The following is a 19,313-nucleotide window of genomic DNA, read 5'->3' as shown; positions in this document are numbered from 1 at the left end:
CCTCAGCTCTAGCATCTTCCCCAATATTTGGAACCAAGGACTGATAACCCCAATCTACAAAAGTGGAGACAAATTTGACCCTAATAACTACCGTGGGATGTGTGTCAACAGCAACCTTGGTAAAATCCTCTGCATTATCATTAACAGCAGACTTGTAAATTTCCTCAGTGAAAACAATGTACTGAGCAAAAGTCAAATTGGCTTTTTACCAAATTACTGTACGACAGACCACATATTCACCCTGCACACCTTAATTGACAAACAAACAAACAAACAAACAAACCAATCTGATTCCACGCTTCAAGATTGCTTCGATCACGTGGACTGGGATATGTTCCGCATTGTGGCGAACAACAACATTGACGAATACGCTGATTCGGTGAGCGAGTTTATTAGCAAGTGCATCGGTGATGTCGTACCAACAGCAACTATTAAAACATTCCCAAACCAGAAACCGTGGATTGATGGCAGCATTCGCACGAAACTGAAAGCGCGAACCACTGCTTTTAATCAGGGCAAGGTGACCGGAAACATGACCGAATACAAACAGACATCAAATAGTGTAGYTATTCCCTCCGCAAGGCAATCGAACAAGCTAAGCGTCAGTATAGAGACAAAGTAGAGTCGCAATTCAACGGCTCAGACACAAGAGGTATGTGGCAGGGTCTACAGTCAATCACGGATTACAAAAAGAAAACCAGCCCCGTCGCGGACCAGGATGTCTTGCTACCAGACAGACTAAATAACTTCTTAGCCCGCTTTGAGGACAATACAGTGCCACTGACACGGCCCGCTACCAAAACCTGCGGACTCTGCTTCACTGCAGCCGACGTGAGTAAAACATTTAAACGTGTTAACCCTCGCAAGGCTGCAGGCCCAGATGGCATCCCCAGCCGCGTCCTCAGAGCATGCGCAGGCCAGCTGGCTGGTGTATTTACAGACATATTCAATCAATCCTTATCCCAGTCTGCTGTTCCCACATGCTTCAAGAGGGCCACCATTGTTCCTGTTCCCAAGAAAGCTAAGGTAACTGAGCTAAACGACTACCGCCCCGTAGCACTCACTTCCGTCATCATGAAGTGCTTCAAGGACCATATCACCTCCACCCTACCTGACACCCTAGACCCACTCCAATTTGCTTACCGCCCCAATAGGTCCACAGACGACGCAATCGCAACCACACTGCACACTGCCCTAACCCATCTGGACAAGAGGAATAGCTATGTGAGAATGCTGTTCATCGACTACAGATCAGCATTTAACACCATACTACCCTCCAAACTCGTCATCAAGCTCGAGACCCTGGGTCTCGACCCCACCCTGTGCAACTGGATACTGGACTTCCTGACGGGCCGCCCCCAGTTGGTGAGGGTAGGTAACAACATCTCCACTCCGCTGATCCTCAACACTGGGGCCCAAAATTGTATTTGTCACATACACATGGTTAGCAGATGTTAATGCGAGTGTAGCGAAATGCTTGTGCTTCTAGTTCCGACAATGCAGTAATAACCAACGAGTAATCTAACCTAACAATTTCACAACAACTACCTTATACACACAAGTGTAAAGGAATGAAGAATATGTACATAAAAATATATGAATGAGTGATGGTACAGAACGGCATAGGCAAGATGCAGTAGATGGTATCACACACACACACATGCTGATGATCTGGTGCTTCTGTCCCCAACCAAGGAYGGCCTACAGTAGCACCTAGATCTTCTGCACAGATTCTGTCAGACCTGAGGCCCTGACAGTAAATCTCAGTAAGACAAAAATAATGTTGATCCAAAAAAGGTCCAGTTGCCAGGACAACAAATACAAATTCCACCTAGACACCATTGCCCTTGAGCACACCAAAAACTATACATACATCGGCCTAAACATCAGAGCCACAGGTAACTTCCACAAAGCTGTGAATGATCTGAGAGACAAGGCAAGAAGGGCCTTCTATGCTATCCAAAGGAACTTAAAATTTGACATACCAATTAGGATCTGGCTAAAAATGCTTGAATCAGTTTTAGAACCCATTACCCTTTATGGTTGTGAGGTCTGGGGTCCGCTCACCAACCAAGAATTCACAAAATGGGACAAACACCAAATTGACACACCAAATTGAAAATATCCCCTGTGTACAATGTAAAACACCAAATAATGCATGCTGAGCAGAATTAGGCCAATACACGTTAATTATCAAAATCCAGAGAAGAGCCTTTAAATTCTACCACCACCTAAAAATAAGTGATTTACAAACCTTCCATAACAAAGCCATCACCTACAGAGAGATGAACCTGGAGAAGAGTCCCCTAAGCAAGCTGGTCCTGGGGCTCTGTTCACAAACACAAACAGACACCACAGACCCTCCAGGAAAGCAACACAATTAGACCCAACCAAATTGTGAGAAAACAAAAAKATAATTACTTGACACATTGGAAAGAATTAACAAAAAAAAGTAAACTAGAATGCTATTTGGMCCTAAACAGAGASTACACAGTGGCAGAATACCTGACCACTGTGACTGACCTAATATTAAGGAAATCTTTGACTATGTACAGACTCAGTGAGCATAGACTTGCTATTGAGAAAGGTCGTCGAAGGCAGACCTGGCTCTCAAGAGAAGACAGGCTATGTGCACACTGCCCACAAAATGAGGTGGAAACTGAGCTGCACTTCCTAACCTCCTGCCAAATGTATGACCATATTAGAGACACATATTTCCCTCAGATTACACAGATCCACAAAGAATTAAAAAACAAATCCAATTTTGATAAACTCCCATATCCATTGGGTGAAATACCACAGCCATCACAGCAGCAAGATTTGTGACCTGTAGACACAAGAAAGGGGCAACCAGTGAAGAACAAACACCATTGTAAATACAACCCATATTTATGTTTATTTATTTTTCCTTTTTTCCTTTAAGTATTTGCACATCGTTACAACACTGTATATAGACATAATATGACATTTGAAAAGTATATTATTTTGGAATATTTACTGTTCACTTTTTATTGTTTATTTAACTTTTGTTTATCCATTTCACTTGCTTTAGCAATGTAAACATATGTTCCCAATGCCAATGAAGCACCTTGAATTGAAATTGAACTGAGAGAGAAGGACAGATTAGAGAGGGGGGTAGTGAAGGCAACTTCGTAAATTTACAGTAGAGGCAGTCGGCATGTATTACTCCGGGGCTATAGGGGGCAGTCTTGATTGCATATGCCAGTGACAAGCTACAACGCATTCGCTAATGCGCTCCAACGTTGTTGGCGCCAGAAGGAAGATCAGTGGCGCCAGCTCTACAGAAAGAGAGAGGAAGACATTGCAGACAGTCGCAGGCAGCAAGCATCAAGGAGCTAGCTATCGGTTGTGCAGAGCACATAAACATTTGTTCATCACCTAGTTGGTTAACATAATCAGAAGACAAAAAGGTGGGTACCCGCAGACCTACACGAATTAAGCTCCCAATCAGCTGTCGAGGTTGATTGTTTTGTGTTGTTTAGGTTGCGTATTAACAGGCTATACGATCAGGTGATAATTTTGTATTTTTTTTAAATTCAATTAATTTACAGATTCATTACTTTTGCACAAATTGAAAATATGCCACTATGAAATTTCAATGATTCACCCCAGTGATAGTACCAAGAAAATGACGGTCGGGCCCCGTACGGATTTAGTTATAGCTGGCTAGGAAGATAGCCGGCTAGTTAGCGTGAAGTCGCGGCTAAGTAGCCTGCTACCAGAGTACGCTAGCGCGGTAGCTAGCGAGGCTAGGCCATATTGAATGTGAGCTGAAAATATACTCCTGCAATGCTGTCTCATCTCGAAGACATATTTGGGTAACTTGATGCTCGAGCGTTCTCAATCTTACAATACATGGGTAAATTCAATTAACTGTAAATTATACAGGCATTTGTCTTGTTGTATTATTTCTAAGGCATTTGAGACGTGTTTTGTTATGCATTGTTGATTATATAAGATGGGGTCGCCTTTCCCGGGCTTTTTAGCGACGCGAACACTCCTCGCCCGGATAATGTTAGCCATCTTTGTTTCAGGTTGATTTATCGGATTATAGTGGAAACAATACCCCTTCTGCACATCGGTGTGGTATATTTGTCTTGTATACAAAATAGTTTTCTGCTCGTGTAGCTCAATTTACTCGAATATGGAATGTGCAGTGCTTTTTGAAACCCCCTTGTAGTTCTGAAACGCGCTGTGAAGGGCGGTACTTAGCGTAGTGGCAGCCATCTTATGCTTATCCCTGGCTAGCTGGAAAGTGGTGGTGTGGCAAAGACAAGATGGCCTGTTAAAACTGCGCACAAGCTCAGGGATAATTTCCGCATTCGTGATTGTGTTCCTAACCATTGAAAAATGACTTGGGTGCATGTAAGGTTTGTTGCATGTTCTGGGAGAACTCCTGTTTTGTTGATCAAAACAAGCCAGCTAGTTGTCAGCTACTAAGCTAGTTAGCGCGCTATCTTGGCAAACATTAGCCGCTAACAATGCTGTGTCGTCGTTAAGTTGTTTTCCCCCTACCGTAGCCAGCTAACTAGCGGGCTAATGTTGGCTATGTAGCCAAGATGGTAAATGTTATCTTCCGTTGGCTAGTTAGCTAAACACCGCGTTTACACTATTTTCATGCCATTTCAAATAATGTGTAAATAGCTTGTGGCTTCTGTGAAGCCCGCGTGCATTGTCTTATCTAAAGTCCGCGTGCAATGTCTTATGCAATGAATGACTGTGCAAGAACCGATGTCTTCCATTCTGCCTAGATAGCCAGGTAGCCGCAACTCTTGAGCTTAACTTGGGATAGCGATTTATAGCCATCTAAGGAAGCATTAAGATGCATTTGAACTGTTTCAAATCATATGTAAATTGGTGACATTTATATCCATTGTTAGAGGATGGTACACACCCTTGGTCTCTGTTGCAGAATTAATACACGTATTTTATCATTTTGTGCTGTGTGTTGCCCTTGGTCCTCCTGTCACTTGGCTAGTTAGCCGTAAATGAATTGCTAGTTGGTGGTCTTGGCTGGCTAGTTAGCTGGCTAATAACAACAAGTGTCATAGTGCAGAAGCTATGGCTCCATGGCGTGTTGGGTGTTTTCATGGGTTATATAGCACAAAAACAGAATATTATTCATCATAGCCAAGTTTTTCACGCCAATCTCTGCAAAAGATACAATAGTCCAAATATAATTTGTTTTAAGGAACACCAGCAGYCCTGTGCTTAGTATCAGTAGCATTGGATATGCCCCACAGTGCTACTGTTCATTGGCATGGAAACACTTCGTTGAGATGTAAATGATAGCTCATTGTCACATCACTTAATCCTAGCTGTATATTGTATTTTCTCCCCTGACAGCCCTTTGTGACTGACTGCTGATCCAAGCACAACTACCAACCCGCTGTGCTCGCCATACTAAGTGGAGCTCTCTTACCCCCAAGTCCCTTTAAGCTTCTCGTCCAGCACAAAAACGGAGGTCGTCGGGCTGGAGTGTGTTCTCATGGCTGAGTCAGAGACTGAGTGTGACACACCCGGCCTTGACACGCTGGGGTCRGAGTGTGTCATCGCCCACAGCCAGGTTGACCTGCACTACGCGGCCGAGACTGAGATCATGACAGAGGAGAAACGYGGCCTGGAACTGGAGATCCACGGTGCCGACCTGGCCAAGATCGAAGGGCTCACCGCGGTGGCCTGTGTGGACGCCATGGTCACAGAGACGGACCATGACTACGTTACCAAGATGGACCACCATGGGGAGATCCAGTGCTTCACCATGGGGGGTGAGGGCAAGGGGGAGGCACTGCTGGGTGAGGTGCTGTTAAAAACTGAGACGGAGCATGTGGTCAAGGTGGAGTCGGACCACGTGGGCGGCGAGCTGACGGTGGAGTCCGAGAATGGTGTGGTGATCCACGAGGCCCACGGCCTGCAGTGCAACGAGTGCGGCGAGATATTCGGCAGCATGGCYGACCTGCACCAGCACTTCGAGATCCACAAGGCCACCAACCCTTACATCTGCGTGCACTGCGGCGAGAGCTTCGCTGTGGAGTCGAGCCTCAAGCAGCACATGAAGATCCACATGAAAGAGAAAGCGTACGCCACCACAGGCGTGGAGATGGTGGGCAAGGGGGTGATCGACACTTTCAACCTCAAGTCTCACCAGATGATCCACAGCCCAGAGAAGCCCCACCGTTGTTCTGAGTGCGGCAAGAGCTTTGCGGCGGCCATCACCCTGCGGGAGCATATGAAGATGCACTCGGAGGACAAGCCATATAAGTGCACCCAGTGCAGAAAGAGCTTCATCCGCCGGCGCCACCTCAAGAAGCACCAGGAGCTCCACGCCAGGGAGAAGCCCTTCACCTGTTCCCAGTGCGGAAAGGGCTTCACCACGTCCTCCAACCTGAAGCAGCACCAGAGGACCCATGCAGGGGATAAGCCCCACCGCTGCACGCAGTGTGGGAAGTGCTTTGCCGCTGCCTCCACCCTGCGGGAGCACCAGCGGATCCACTCTGGGGAGAAGCCCTACAAGTGCAACCAGTGCAGGAAGAGCTTCGTCCGCAAGCGCCACCTCAAGAAGCACCAGCAGGTCCACTCTGGTGGGAAACCCTACTCCTGCTCCCAGTGTGACAAGAGCTTTAACCACTCCTCTTCGCTCTCCCGGCACCACAAGGTCCACCTGGAGGCCCGCATCTACTCCTCTCCTCCCCAGGGCAAGGCCTTCTCCTACGGGTCCACTATGAAGCAGCAGGCAAGGCTGCACCAGGGGGGAGGCAGAGGTGCGGGGGACAAACCGTACAGCTGCAACCACTGCGACAAGGGCTTCAATCATTCCTCCTCCCTATCCCGCCACCAAAGAGTGCACTCGGAGGGGAAAAGCTACACCTGTGGCCACTGTGGGAAGAGATTCAACCACTCCTCTTCCCTCTCCAGGCACCAGCGTGTTCACCAGGAGGAGAAGCAGCAGCAGCAGGTGCAACAACAGGTGGTAGTGCAGCAACAGTACAGCGCTGTGCCCTCGACAAAGGGATTCCCCCACACCACCATCCTCAAACAGCGCATCCTGGCCAGCGAAAAGCCATACAGGTGCTCCCAGTGTGGTAAAGGCTTCAACCATTCATCCTCACTCTCCAGGCATCATAGGATCCACATAGACCAGTGAGCTTCTAGTACACACACTCAAACATAGTCTCATACACACAGCCCTGGCTGACACCCACCCCTGTGATGTTTCTGTTCTACCAATCGGTCCCGAGCTCCAGACATGACACGACTACAGCGAATAACACCAGGCCAGCTCTCACAGTAAACAGTGTAGAGGTCAGGGGCAAGGAGTTTGTCTTTGTGGAGCAGTCAAAACAAATGGACAATGACACAACAAAAATATCCTTTTTCAAGAGGGAGAAATGATAAATAAAAGTTCTTGCCTGAACTTAGAGGACTTATTATAACCCTTTACGGAGGAGCTGTTGACAAGTTCCTTGGACCTTTGTGATTAGTTTGTTTTCAATAAATTGTCTGATAGACATTTTGAATGAGCCTGTAATTCTCATTTGTGATTATGCTTAAACTTTTGCTCTGGTGCCCCTCTTTTTGATTGATTGTTTTAAAGAGATAAAGTGATTTGATAATCTAGATCAGGTTTTCCTGAACTTGGTTCTGGGCCGTTATGGTTTTTGCCCTAGCATTACACATCTGATTCAAATAATCAAAGCCTGATGATGAGTTGGTTATTTGAATTGGCTGTGTAGTGCTAGGTCAAAAACCAAAACGTGCACCCGGGGGGGCAGCAAAACAGTTTTGGAAACCCTGATCTACATGATAAAAATGTTATCTGACTAATGGAGAGAAACTCCTGTAGTTATTTAATTCATGCATAATACCTTCTTATCTTAGTGTGACCACTTACACGCTTTACTCTGAGAATTCAAGTCATGATGTAACTAACTGGCCCGTATGGGGGCGTCTCACACTATATGACTATATGGAGTGCTTTTCAAGATCTAACATTTGAGGTCAATCTCCCACACTTGGCTACTGATGCAACTTGCTATCAAGTCATACTGTCTTGATGGCATAAATTAGCCATTTAGCAAATTTATTTTTGCCCCATCTTAAAACCTCACCTGTAAACTCGTGAAAAAATAAGAAAACCATGTAAATAATTGTTGATTTATCCTTTTATATATCTGTATAGGTGGCTAGTGTGCAGTTTTGTTCAAGAAATAGGACTTTTTATTTATATAAAATTAGTAACATCCCCATAGTCCCCCCCCCATCCTTTTTCCTTTTATTCATTGTTTTTGTTTTAGGCGTTAGAGCTACCAGGAAATGTTGCTACTGCTCTCTTATGTACATACTGTCAAATCTCAGATCTGGGGCTCCATCCAGTGTGACGCAGCTCCATGTGTATCAGGTAAAGCGGATGGGAATGTACCTAGTGACGTGGTCATACAGCTGAACAGACTGGAGAGCAATACTGCCTCAAGCCATCGTAGTATGGGATGCAATTAAGTCATGATGATAAGTGGCCAAGATGCATCGCAAAAAAAAATAAAACCACCCGGTAGCTTTATTTGAAGTTGACTTGTGTCCTTTTTCATTGAGTCCCTATTGATTTCTGTGTTCCCGTACCAAATGTACATCATTGTTATWACAGATGGACTGGACTCAGACGTTCGAGTCATTTCTTGCTTTTGCTTTGGAGACTCATTCGWTTATCAGTGTATAGAATTATAGTTAGCTTCATAGGTCTTCACTCAGATGAGAACTTCTATCCTGAATAGATTTATTGTGTATACTAATCTATACGACTACAGGACTAGGTTGCTTTTACTGACAACACTTAATTTTGAACTTCCAGTTTATTTTTTTTGTGCAAATTCCATGGGATTGAGCTTTCTATTTACTGTTCTCTGTATTAAAAAAAATTCACAAACTGATTTTTTTTATGGTTTGGGTCATTTTCAAAGGATAAAATACATATACTGTTTTTGTGGGAGGGAATGATATTTTGTGCAGTTTCTTTTCCCCCCTTTGAAAAACATTTATGCTTCAAACCATAGCATAGGCTTATTCCTTGTGTTAGATAGGTGCCTTATTGCATGCTATGTAGAAATGTATGCTGAGCTGTCGACAAAACATACTAGTGTGGTTTTGACAACTCCTTTTTGTTATTCATACTAACTTACCCCAACATTTTAAGAAGTCATTACTTTCAGTCTTCTATGTATATTACCATGTGTTTAYACACATCTCATTGTCATTTAATTTTCTCTCCTGTCTTTGTTGATTGGCCTCAATGTAGGTTTTCTTATTGAAGCTGAATTAAGGAAAATACATTTAGTTACAATGTCATTGATCCATATAGGGCTCTGCTTTCTGTAGAGGCCCCAGCCAGCCCCACCTTTCCCCCCAGATCTCTGAGTGGAACATATGGACAAATAAAGGTTGACTGTCAACATCGCATCAACGGTTTCTTGTCTGATTCCTGATTCTGTCGTTTTGATATATAARTATAACACTTTGAAATGACACCCACAGGCTTCCCATTACACATTGACTCAGTTTGGGATGCCCTAAAAATACGATAGTGGGCCAATGTTTATTTTTTATGTTCATGATTGCATCCGTGTCATTGGAAAACTACCGCTATTTGATGTGAGAATTTCTAAATTATTTAAGTGATAATGTTTTTGCCTCCCCAGAGACTACTGTAAGCATCAGCTCATTTGGTCTTGATTTTTTAGACACATGCCTACATTTCTGAGTCCACTTGGGGGCAGCCTTACATAATGTAAAGTAACACTCCAGTGAAAATCAAGATTTTTAAAGCTCATATTCTGTTTTCTCATTTCCAAATAATGTTCTGAACTCGTCCCTTACTTGTAGTTGTGGCCAAAGTATAAATTAGAGTAAATACTCAACCATCTGAAACTTATTTTTTAAGAATAAAAAAGTTTTAAAAATGCTTGAAATTTGTTTCTAGCATTCATGACTAGCTTGTAGCTAGCTAACAACAAAAATATCAGAAATATTGACAAAGCAGTGGACAGAAATGACTCGCGCTTGTAAAATAATCATTCTGCATTTATTTCTGTTGTAGTTAAATGCTCTAGTAGTTCCATCATGTGTTTCCAAATCCTGAATCCATCTATACTGACTACATGCAGTAGAAAGTGGTACTTCCTGTTGTCTCGTTTTGTAGGCTAAGAATGGCCTTCAACTTTGCATCGTCTAATTCACGAAAACGTGGTCATATAAGATATATATTACAATGTATACGTGTTTCCGAGGGAATTAACTTACCATATGCCGGTTTTCAATGTATTTGATGGCCAAGAAGAAGTACGAATCCGAAAAGATACATTAGAACTACTGAATGAACTTCAACTTCCACCGTATGTCCCACTTTCAACACCTTGCCAGTCTACAAAACAATATTTTGGGGCATTTTCAAAAAGTACTGTTAGTACAAAACCACAAAGTAATCTAATATAAAACAAATCAAACATCCTGTAAGTYCTCAACTCAAACAGGCAGGAGTCACAAGCACGCTAATGAGGCTGCAGGATGTCTTACTGCTTGAGCGTCAAATATTTTGATAAAAGGCATCTGGTATGAGCAAATCAGTACACAAATATAATTTCAGAAAGGCAAGCTTGGAGTTTGTAGCTAATTTAAATAACCAAGTGTATGCACGTCTCATTGGCTGCGCTGTATTTGCTCAAACCACTCTGTTATTTCCCCACAGGCCAAGGGGCACAGAAAACCTGCTTTTTAACATCCTTAATTCAAATTTTTTGGAAGGACATCTATTAAATCCATATTGTAATCAATTTTTGGTAAATATTTCATTGAAATCTGGAACACAGTACAGATCCTTTAAGAGCTGGATTCAATCTGTATCACAGAAGATCCACCTTAAAATGTGAAGGTAATTTCTGATTGGGCTGACATATGCAGCATTTACCTTGAATGCGGGAAAATTGCCTTTAAATTTAAATTGCTTTAATGCATGGATCTTCCGCCATTCTTCTGCTATAGGTTACAGATTTAATAATTCAAGAAAATGATAGCCTTCCCTTGTAGTTGTAGTTAGGGCTGTGGCAGCATGACATTTTGTCAGCCGGTTATTGTCATGCAAAATACTGCCGGTCTCAAGGTAACTGACCGTTAGGCTAATTATCATAAACACATTTAGTATCAATTCAAATGTTATTTGTCAGTATAAAAGTATGTTGGCAGCTGCCACTCAATGTTAGTGATGGCTGTTTAACAGTCTGATGGCCTTGAGAYAGAAGCTGTTTTTCAGTCTCTCGGTCCCTGCTTTGATGCACCTGTACTGACCTCGCCTTCTGGATGATAGCGGGGTAAACAGGCAGTGGCTCGGGTGGTTGTTGTCCTTGATCTTTTTGGCCTTGCTGTGACATCGGGTGGTGTAGGTGTCCTGGAGGGCAGGTCGTTTGCCCCCGGTGATGCGTTGTGCAGACCTCACTACCCTCTGGAGAGCCTTACGGTTGTGGGCGGAGCAGTTGCCGTACCAGGCGGTGATACAGCCCGACRGGATGCTCTCGATTGTGCATCTGTAAAAGTTTGTGAGTATTTTTGGTGACAAGATGAATTTCTTCAGCGTCCTGAGGTTGAAGAGGCGCTGCTGCGCCTTCTTCACCATGCTGTCTGTGTTTGTCTGATGTTTTCAGTTTGTCTGTGATGTGTACGCCGAGGAAATTAAAACTTTCTACCCTCTCCACTACTGTCCCGTCGATGTGGATAGGGGGGTGCTCCCTCTGCTGTTTCCTGAAGTCCACGATCATCTCCTTTGTTTTGTTGACGTTGAGTGTGAGGTTATTTTCCTGACACCACACTCCGAGGGCCCTCACCTCCTCCCTTTAGGCCGTCTCGTCGTTATTTGTAATCAAGCCTACCACTGTGTCGTCTGCAAACTTGATGATTGAGTTGGAGGCGTGCATGGCCACGCAGTCGTGGGTGAACAGGGAGTACAGGAGAGGGCTGAGAACGCACCCTTGTGGGGCCCCAGTGTTGAGRTTCAGCGGGGTGGAGATGTTGTTACCTACCCTCGCCACCTGGGGGCGGCCGGTCAGGAAGTCCAGGACCCAGTTGCACAGGGCGGGGTCGAGACCGAGCTTGATGACCAGTTTGGAGGGTACTTAATTTGTGAATGATACAAACCTTAGAATGTCTTAGAAATCAACACATATATGGCCTGCATGATGCTACTATCGGCTATTCGTAATTTGAGAAAGTAGAAAAAAAGCTTGCACTGTTCCTTGCCTCAGGCTGCACAGCTGTCTCTCATCAATTGATGATATTGTCACCCGTCAGACTATTCTCAATTAATCTTGTCTTTATTAATATGTACAATTTGTTTAGATTTAGAATGAGCCATTATCAAGTGGGCAGGAGAAAAAAATACATGTTATCTGTATGCACGCAAATAATGAATGGAGGCCGCGCACTTTCCCACGGGTCTTGTTCAATGATACGGTCTTCGGTTTTATAGCGGAGCATGTGCGTAATATGAGCAGCTGAGAAATAAATACTATAACACTTATTTCACTCTACGCATCAACCACTGTTTGATGAGCATTCTCTCGCTGCGCGACAGGTGATATTCCCGCCCAAACGCTGTATGCTTTGTTCTCACCAAACCTGTTCCTGCAGATACCCAGTGCTTAAAGTTGCACTATGCAGAAATCGCTCCACCATTTCCTGGTTACCAAACTCTAATAGTACACCTAATTTCAATTTATGTGACAAAATAAGATAGTATAGTGTACATAATCATTGTACCAGCTAAACCTCTGTGAAATATATTTTCCATAACCAAACCCTTACGAAAAAAGATTGCAGTCAGAGTGCAGTATAACTGCAGTGTGCTGCAAATACTGCATCCAAAATAACACTGTTTTTTTACTGCATTCATTTTGCAGTTTAACTGCAGTTAGAGTGCAGTATTTAGAACAGATCTACTGCTTCTTAGACTTGATTTCAAGTCGAATGATAGATCTATAACTCAAATTGCTATGTAGATTTGGTCGGTTCGCCCAAAAAGTTACATATTGCCATATTGGGAAACCAAGTGAAATCTGAGAAATTATGTAGGCTATAGCTAAAGGTGTGTCACCCAATTAATTATACAAATATAAAAATGCCCTATTGCAAGGCTATTCAAAATCACTCGTGGATATAACATTTGGAGCAGAGCATAGCATACGGTAACCAGTCCATCCATTATGCTTAATAATACAGTCCACACTCAAAGGCGATTACTTTAATTTGTTTAATTTTGAAGTTTAGCCTAGACCAATTATGTACCAAAGACATCTTAAATCGGTTTTGTTTTRTGTTTTTCTGTCATGCATAATATGCGGTAGGCTATGTATTGTATAACGGCACAATCATCATTTAAATTCAGCTTTTTTTCCGGGCTTGGGCTCAAAAGCATATGCATAAGCTCTAATATGGGCGTTTTTAATTAATCATCACCTTAGAAAGCTGTCCATTTCATTGTTAGTCTTTGAAACAACATCTACAATGACCATGTTTTACACTCAGTTTCAACCGGCTGTTGAACTTCTTTCTTCAAATTGATCACCAGTGAGGTGAGTTTTAAAAGCATGATACTGTTTTGATGTGATTTTCGATTGCATTTACATTGATGTCAGAGTGGTTAGAGGGACAATAGACCCCTTAGAACCAGGCCATTAGGACCTGTACTACCAAAGCATGTCCACAGTGATGTCCACAAGAAATTACCATGACTCAACAGTCACATGGAATTTGACTGTGGTCATGACTCATGACTGCTGGTGTGGTGGTAATATGGCCACCACAACAGCCTTCACATAACACTAAACCACCTCCCATTCCTCCACCCATCCCACACTCCTAATGCTAACTCCCCCAGAGATGGGGTGACATGGCTGGGGTTTCTCTTCTATGTACACCTCTTCACTGGAGCCTCCACCAACAGCCAATGCTTAGCTTATCAGCTGTCTGCCAGGCTCAGGTTTTTTACAAGTCTTTCCTGAGTGATGTGAATTAGCTTTTTTGCCTTTCACTGGAATTCCTCTTGTAAATCTAGTCATTTCAGGTGAAAGGGTAGGTAGTAGTAGAGTCACCTTATTTTCTTGTGAGTGTACATGTGTCATCCAATTTCTTAAAAAAAAAAAAATTATGATAAAAGATATGATCCACACATTCAGCGAGGAGGTGGCTTGTGGTACATAAAGATTTATTTGTGTTACACATGGCGACAAGGAAAGAGGTGTGAAAATGAAGATACAGGTTAAAGATCCAGTACTGAGTTATTTTGTCATCATTTTAGGTCAAGTTGAATGTAGTGAAAAACAAAAGCAACACAGAGAACAACCTGTTACTTCAACATCACCTATCAATTGATCATGCATTTAACGCAGCCGATTCACCAGTCATTAGCTGAATACGTCTCTCAGGATATTCCTGTTAAATGTTATATACAGAATGGGAAAAATAGACTATACATCTGTACAAAGACCTCCACTGGGGTAGGTCTGGAGTTGAGCACCCATAAATTGCTGCTATACACTGTAGCCCTGGAGGACAGGATATATAACCAGGCTAGACAATGAGGAAAGGTTAGAGGTTCACAGCAGATTTTTGACAGCAGTGAAACAAATAGATGCTGTAAGTCCATAAAGATTGGGGTTGTGTACCCCATATCTGATAGCATAGTGTTCCTACTTCCCATGCTTTTTGGTGGTCGAAAAGAGGGAGCTGCATCAGAGGACTCATGGGCCATAACACGGAGCTGCATCAGGGAGATCATAGTCCCTCACACAGAGCTGCATCGGGGAGCTCATGATCCCTCCCACGGAGCTGCATCAGAGGGCCTATGGTCTCATACGTTCATGACTGGTGTGAGCTGTAGCAGAGAGCTCTGTGGTCGCATGGCTGAGCTCTTGGAGTGCAGTTTCTCCAGGTTCTGTAGGAAACCTCGCCTATTTAGACCCTCCAGAATCCCTGTGTTGTTAGTTGCCAGACTAACACGGGTCCTGTAGGGAGAAACATAGAAGAACAGAGTGTAAATGCATAGTATAAATTATTATAAAATGGACACTTGTGTGCGCACATGAACACAAACTGGTCCTGTGGGGATTGGGGAGATTAACCATATCAGTTGGATGAAATACAATATGCAATACACCCTTAGTCACACACACTAACTATACTGTGAAATCCAGGTGAAAACAACTCTGCKCTTCACCACAAAAGGGGAAAAGCCAAGTCCTTATAAAGTTAATGGAAAAACTTTTTACCTTTTCCCCTTTCTTTGTTTTAAACATGAGGGTGTACCCATTCCAAAGTAATTACATTAATCACTATAATCATTCCCCTCTGTCTAAATACTGCCTGGTGTAATTGGCTATGGGGTGTTTGTTCAGCTTCATCTCCATTTACATGAAAAGGGAAGAGAGAGAAGGCACACCACCGACCATGGCCATGGGTGATCTAACTACTCCCAGCCTTAGCTTATTTTCTGCATCTCCACATTCCTCCACCCTCCCTGGGCCAGCACTATAGGCTCTATAGCCTCTACTTCAGCCAAAGAGAGAGGCTAGGGTTACAGCTGGAGATAGGGGTCGAGGCCGCAGGCGAGAAGACAAATAAACAGGGGATTTAAGGGCCAAGTGCCTCTGTTATGTTTTCTGGTTGACTGGGACCTCACACAGGAGGATGTGAGGAGGATAGGTACTGCTGCCTAGAGGAGTTCCACTGAGAGCACTACAAATGAAGGCCATTCCTGGGGCATAGTCCTTTAAAATAGACTAATACAGATGAATATCATGGTCATTTAATAATATCTAGCTGGTGCCAAATTGTCACAATCACTCCACAAAATATAATGAGACCTTTTGTGAAAAGTGGTATAACTGCAATCCATAAAAAAATGTGACGATGATGATCATTAACACTTTAATACAAAGAAATAAACTCACCGTGGCGAGTCTATCCCGCTGTCTCCTGTGTTGCTCTGACTCTCCCCCGCCTCCCCCATTATCTCTCCCCGTCCAGCTCCACTGGGCATGCCCAGACTGGCACTTGAGGTCTGAGGGCCTCCTCTCTCCCCCAGGGTCTCAAAGCCGCCCTTTTCCTCCTCTACTCCACACCCCCAGTGAGATGACTCCCTGTCCCCCTCGTCTGCTGATTTATGGAGGGTCTCAGCATCCGAGTCCACCTCGCTGGTCTGGCAGTAGTCAAAGATGCTGCTGTCTGCCGCCTCAGGTGGCTCTAAACCCTCTAGAGCTTCCAGGGAGTGGCTGGCGTCCTGTCTTCGCTCCCCTGGGATTGGAGCTCTTCGTCTGGGGATGGGATCACTGTGGGTTCCTGGGGACGTGTGGCTGCGGTGGTTAAGGGTAGAGCCGCTCACCCTGAGCCACCTCTCCTCTTCCTGTCTTTGGGGGCTGTGGGGGGACAGAGGGGGGTCTTGGTGGATAGTGGAAGAGTGTTCCTCTGGGAAAGTGCTGTTCCAGTCTCCTTGGATGGAATGGGGGTTGGGACAGTGGGGTAGGGGGTCGTGGTAAGGGGAGTGAGGTTGGTTGTGGTAGTGAGTGATAGTGTCTTGGTATATGGTCTTAGGATCATGGAAGAGGGATTGAGAGTCACGATAATGAGACAGGCGTGTTTGATAGACCTCTCTGTTGTCAATGACTCCCTCCTCACTCAGATACAGAGAACTACAGGCATCCTCATCTTCTTCCTCTGCTCTCTGGTAAAACCTGTGATCATCTTCTATAAACTCATCACTCTCTATCATAAAGCCATTACTCTCCACTGCTAACCCATCACTGGCCCTTTGCCCATGCCCTGGACTCCTGTGGGCTCTACTGACACCACTGCTGTGTACCAGCCCATGTTGTTTGGGGGTGGTACTGCAGGCCTGTTGGTGTGAGGAGAGCAGGTCAGGCCTGTGGGTTAGGTCTCCCTGTGTGTCTGTGTGTTTGAAGGAGTGCCTGCGATGCACAGCAGGCTTTGGCCAAGGCATGGCCTGGTCGTACTGGTGGGCAGGGACTGAGTCATAGGGGTGGGTACTAGGGAGGTTGGCATCAGAGTCCAGGGTTTGGCTTGTTACTGCTGGGTGTCTATGGTCTGTTGTACTGCCATATTCTACTTGCTGTGTCGTCCTATGCTTTCCCTCCTTCTCCTTCCCTCCCTCCATGCTCTTCCTCCCTCTGTTCTTTCCCTCCCTCTGATATCTAACCTTGTCGTCTATCCTTAGTGTGCTGCTCTGTGGGTAAGCCGAGCTGTAGTCCAACGGTAATTCACTGGGTGGTTTGGTGTCAGAGAGGGGCAGGAGGAGGGGTTCGGTGGTGAACACCCTCTCGTGGAGACGGTCACATGACCTGTCCTTGGCTGTATGAGACTTCCCAGCATACTGTTTGTCAGCAGCGGTTGCTTTTGCTTTGTGCGGGTCCCAGGATTTGGAGCGGTGTCCCGCTGGTTCTCTCCTCCCTCTTCCTGAAGTCTTTCCCTCTTTCCCCTCCTTCGCTTCCTTTCCCTCTCTCCTCCTCTGTTCTTTGTGGGTCATAGTAGGTGCCACAGTCTGGGTTGTGGCTGTATCTTTCCCAGGTGGTTGACCATCAAAGGGGTTGTCAATGCGTTTCTTATAGAGGCTTTTCCCCTCCACTGCTCCTGGCTCCTCTCTATGGTCTAGTTCATCAATAGGGACCTTTGGTCTGAGGCAAGAGGGGACCAGGTCATCTCCGTCTGGGTCCACATCCACACACACTGGGGCCTTAGTCTTCAGCCTGTCTCTCCGTTTCTCCCTGGAGGAATGGGCCCTTCTCTTACTGCGAGAGGCCTTGGAGGTAGATCTCCTGCCCCCAGCCCCTGCTCCTAGTCTGGCTCGGGAGGACTGGTGATGTCTGGGCTTGGAGCAGTTTAGGATCTCAGTGGACATGCCCTTGTCCACACCCTTGTCCCCTCCGTCAACCCTGTCCCCCTTGTGCAACCCTCTGTCCCTTTCCACCCCTCTTTCCCCTCCTCTCTCCTCCAGTTTCTTCATTAGTACAGTGTGCCGTGTCAGGTTGTCAACAGTGAGCTCAGGGTTGATGCGTCTGATGATAGCGTGCTCCAGGTCTCTGGGCAGATTGTTCAGATCCTCCTCGTCCCTCACTGGCCACTCCTCCGGAGGGAACTGACCTGAGAACAAGCCATATTCTTTCTTCACTTTCTCCTTCTTCCCTCCRTTCCTCCTGAAGAGGTTGAGGCCAAACCTCCTCCCTAGTTTCTCCTTGCCATCTTTGTCTTTGTCCTTACGGCTAGTGGCAGTGGTGGTAGCCGTAGTGGTCTTGCTGACCTCACTAATCTGGTAGTCTGCGGCCGTCGAGGTCGACTGGTGCTGGACTTGAGGCCTGTGGTCTCTAGGCCACTTCAGACTCTTCCCTGTGCACTCGCTAAAAGAAGCAGAAACCGAGTGCTGGTCTGGGACGGATGGAGGAACCATGGCAGCTATAGTGGCCGTAGTAGCAGCATTGGTCACGTTCTGGGCAGGAGCAAAGCAGCTGCAGGACTTGCAGTGGGTCACCAGGGGGGACTGTGGGTGGCTCTCCAGAGTGTCATTACTGAGCAGGTAGGTGATGGGGGGAGGGGAGGGCAACTCATTGTCTCCAGACCCTGAGGTCCACCAGCTCTTCTCTCTCACCAGGCTGTTGGTGATGAAGTAGGTCTGAGGAGTGACAATGAAGTAGCCCTCTCCTGTGTGGTAGATCTTCCTCTCTTTGATCAACGAGCCCAGAGCGTTGTACAGGATGTCTTGAGTAGGGATGGTCATCCCTGGCAGGGAGAGAGAGAGAGAGAAAGAGAGAGAGAAGTTCAGCCATATTAGTTAATACAGTTTATCTCCTTTAAATCCCTCAAAAGTTACTGTATATCTGCAGATGGACTAATCTACAGCCAGGCTGTAAACTGCCAGTTGAGACTAAGCATTAGACTTAATACACTAAATATCATTCTCCCCTTTTTCCCAACTACAATTCCCCTTTTTCAGGAGCACCTGTGGTTGAATGTACTGTATGTTTTAACTTTTTTATTTAACCTTTATTTTAACTAGGCAAGTCAGTTAAGAACAAATTCTTATTTACAATGACGGCCTACCAGGGAACAGTGGGTTAATTGCCTTGTTCAGGGGCAGAACGACAGATTTTTTACCTTGTCAGCTTGGGGATTCGATCCAGCAACCTTTCGGTTAGTGTCCCAACGCTCTAACCACTAGGCTGCCTGTATGTAAGGACATGCCCTGAAGCTCT

At 45.1% G+C, this 19,313-nt stretch overlaps 2 protein-coding genes across 3 annotated transcripts in view; one reads left to right on the top strand and one right to left on the bottom strand.

Moving 5' to 3' along the window:
- Positions 1-3,258: 3,258 nt before the first annotated feature.
- Positions 3,259-9,471, top strand: LOC111977721 (zinc finger protein 502). 2 transcript variants are annotated; one of them, XM_024007283.2, is made up of 2 exons: positions 3,259-3,431; positions 5,368-9,471. In XM_024007283.2, exon 2 carries the CDS (start codon positions 5,510-5,512, stop codon positions 7,163-7,165), a length of 1,656 nt encoding a protein of 551 aa, XP_023863051.1. In that variant the 5' UTR covers positions 3,259-3,431; positions 5,368-5,509; the 3' UTR covers positions 7,166-9,471. The 2 variants fall into 2 exon arrangements, with proteins under 2 accessions (XP_023863051.1, XP_023863052.1); XM_024007284.2 differs by lacking the exon at positions 3,259-3,431 and adding an exon at positions 3,438-4,391.
- A 4,768-nt stretch (positions 9,472-14,239) lies between these two features.
- LOC111978424 (storkhead-box protein 1-like) overlaps positions 14,240-19,313 on the bottom strand; it is a 52,079-nt gene continuing 47,005 nt past the window's right edge. Inside the window, exons 3-4 of the mRNA XM_024008489.1 lie at positions 16,005-18,840; positions 14,240-15,059 (exon numbers count right to left, since the gene is read on the bottom strand). Of these exons, the coding sequence (XP_023864257.1) occupies positions 14,906-15,059; positions 16,005-18,840 (2,990 nt within the window). The 3' untranslated portion in view covers positions 14,240-14,905. The remainder of the gene's footprint in view (positions 15,060-16,004; positions 18,841-19,313) is intronic.

The sequence above is a fragment of the Salvelinus sp. IW2-2015 genome, linkage group LG18 (genome assembly GCF_002910315.2).
Source record: "Salvelinus sp. IW2-2015 linkage group LG18, ASM291031v2, whole genome shotgun sequence".
NCBI lineage: Eukaryota > Metazoa > Chordata > Actinopteri > Salmoniformes > Salmonidae > Salvelinus > Salvelinus sp. IW2-2015.
Note: the sequence above shows the minus strand (reverse complement) of the source record. Positions and strands in the feature narration are given on the sequence as shown.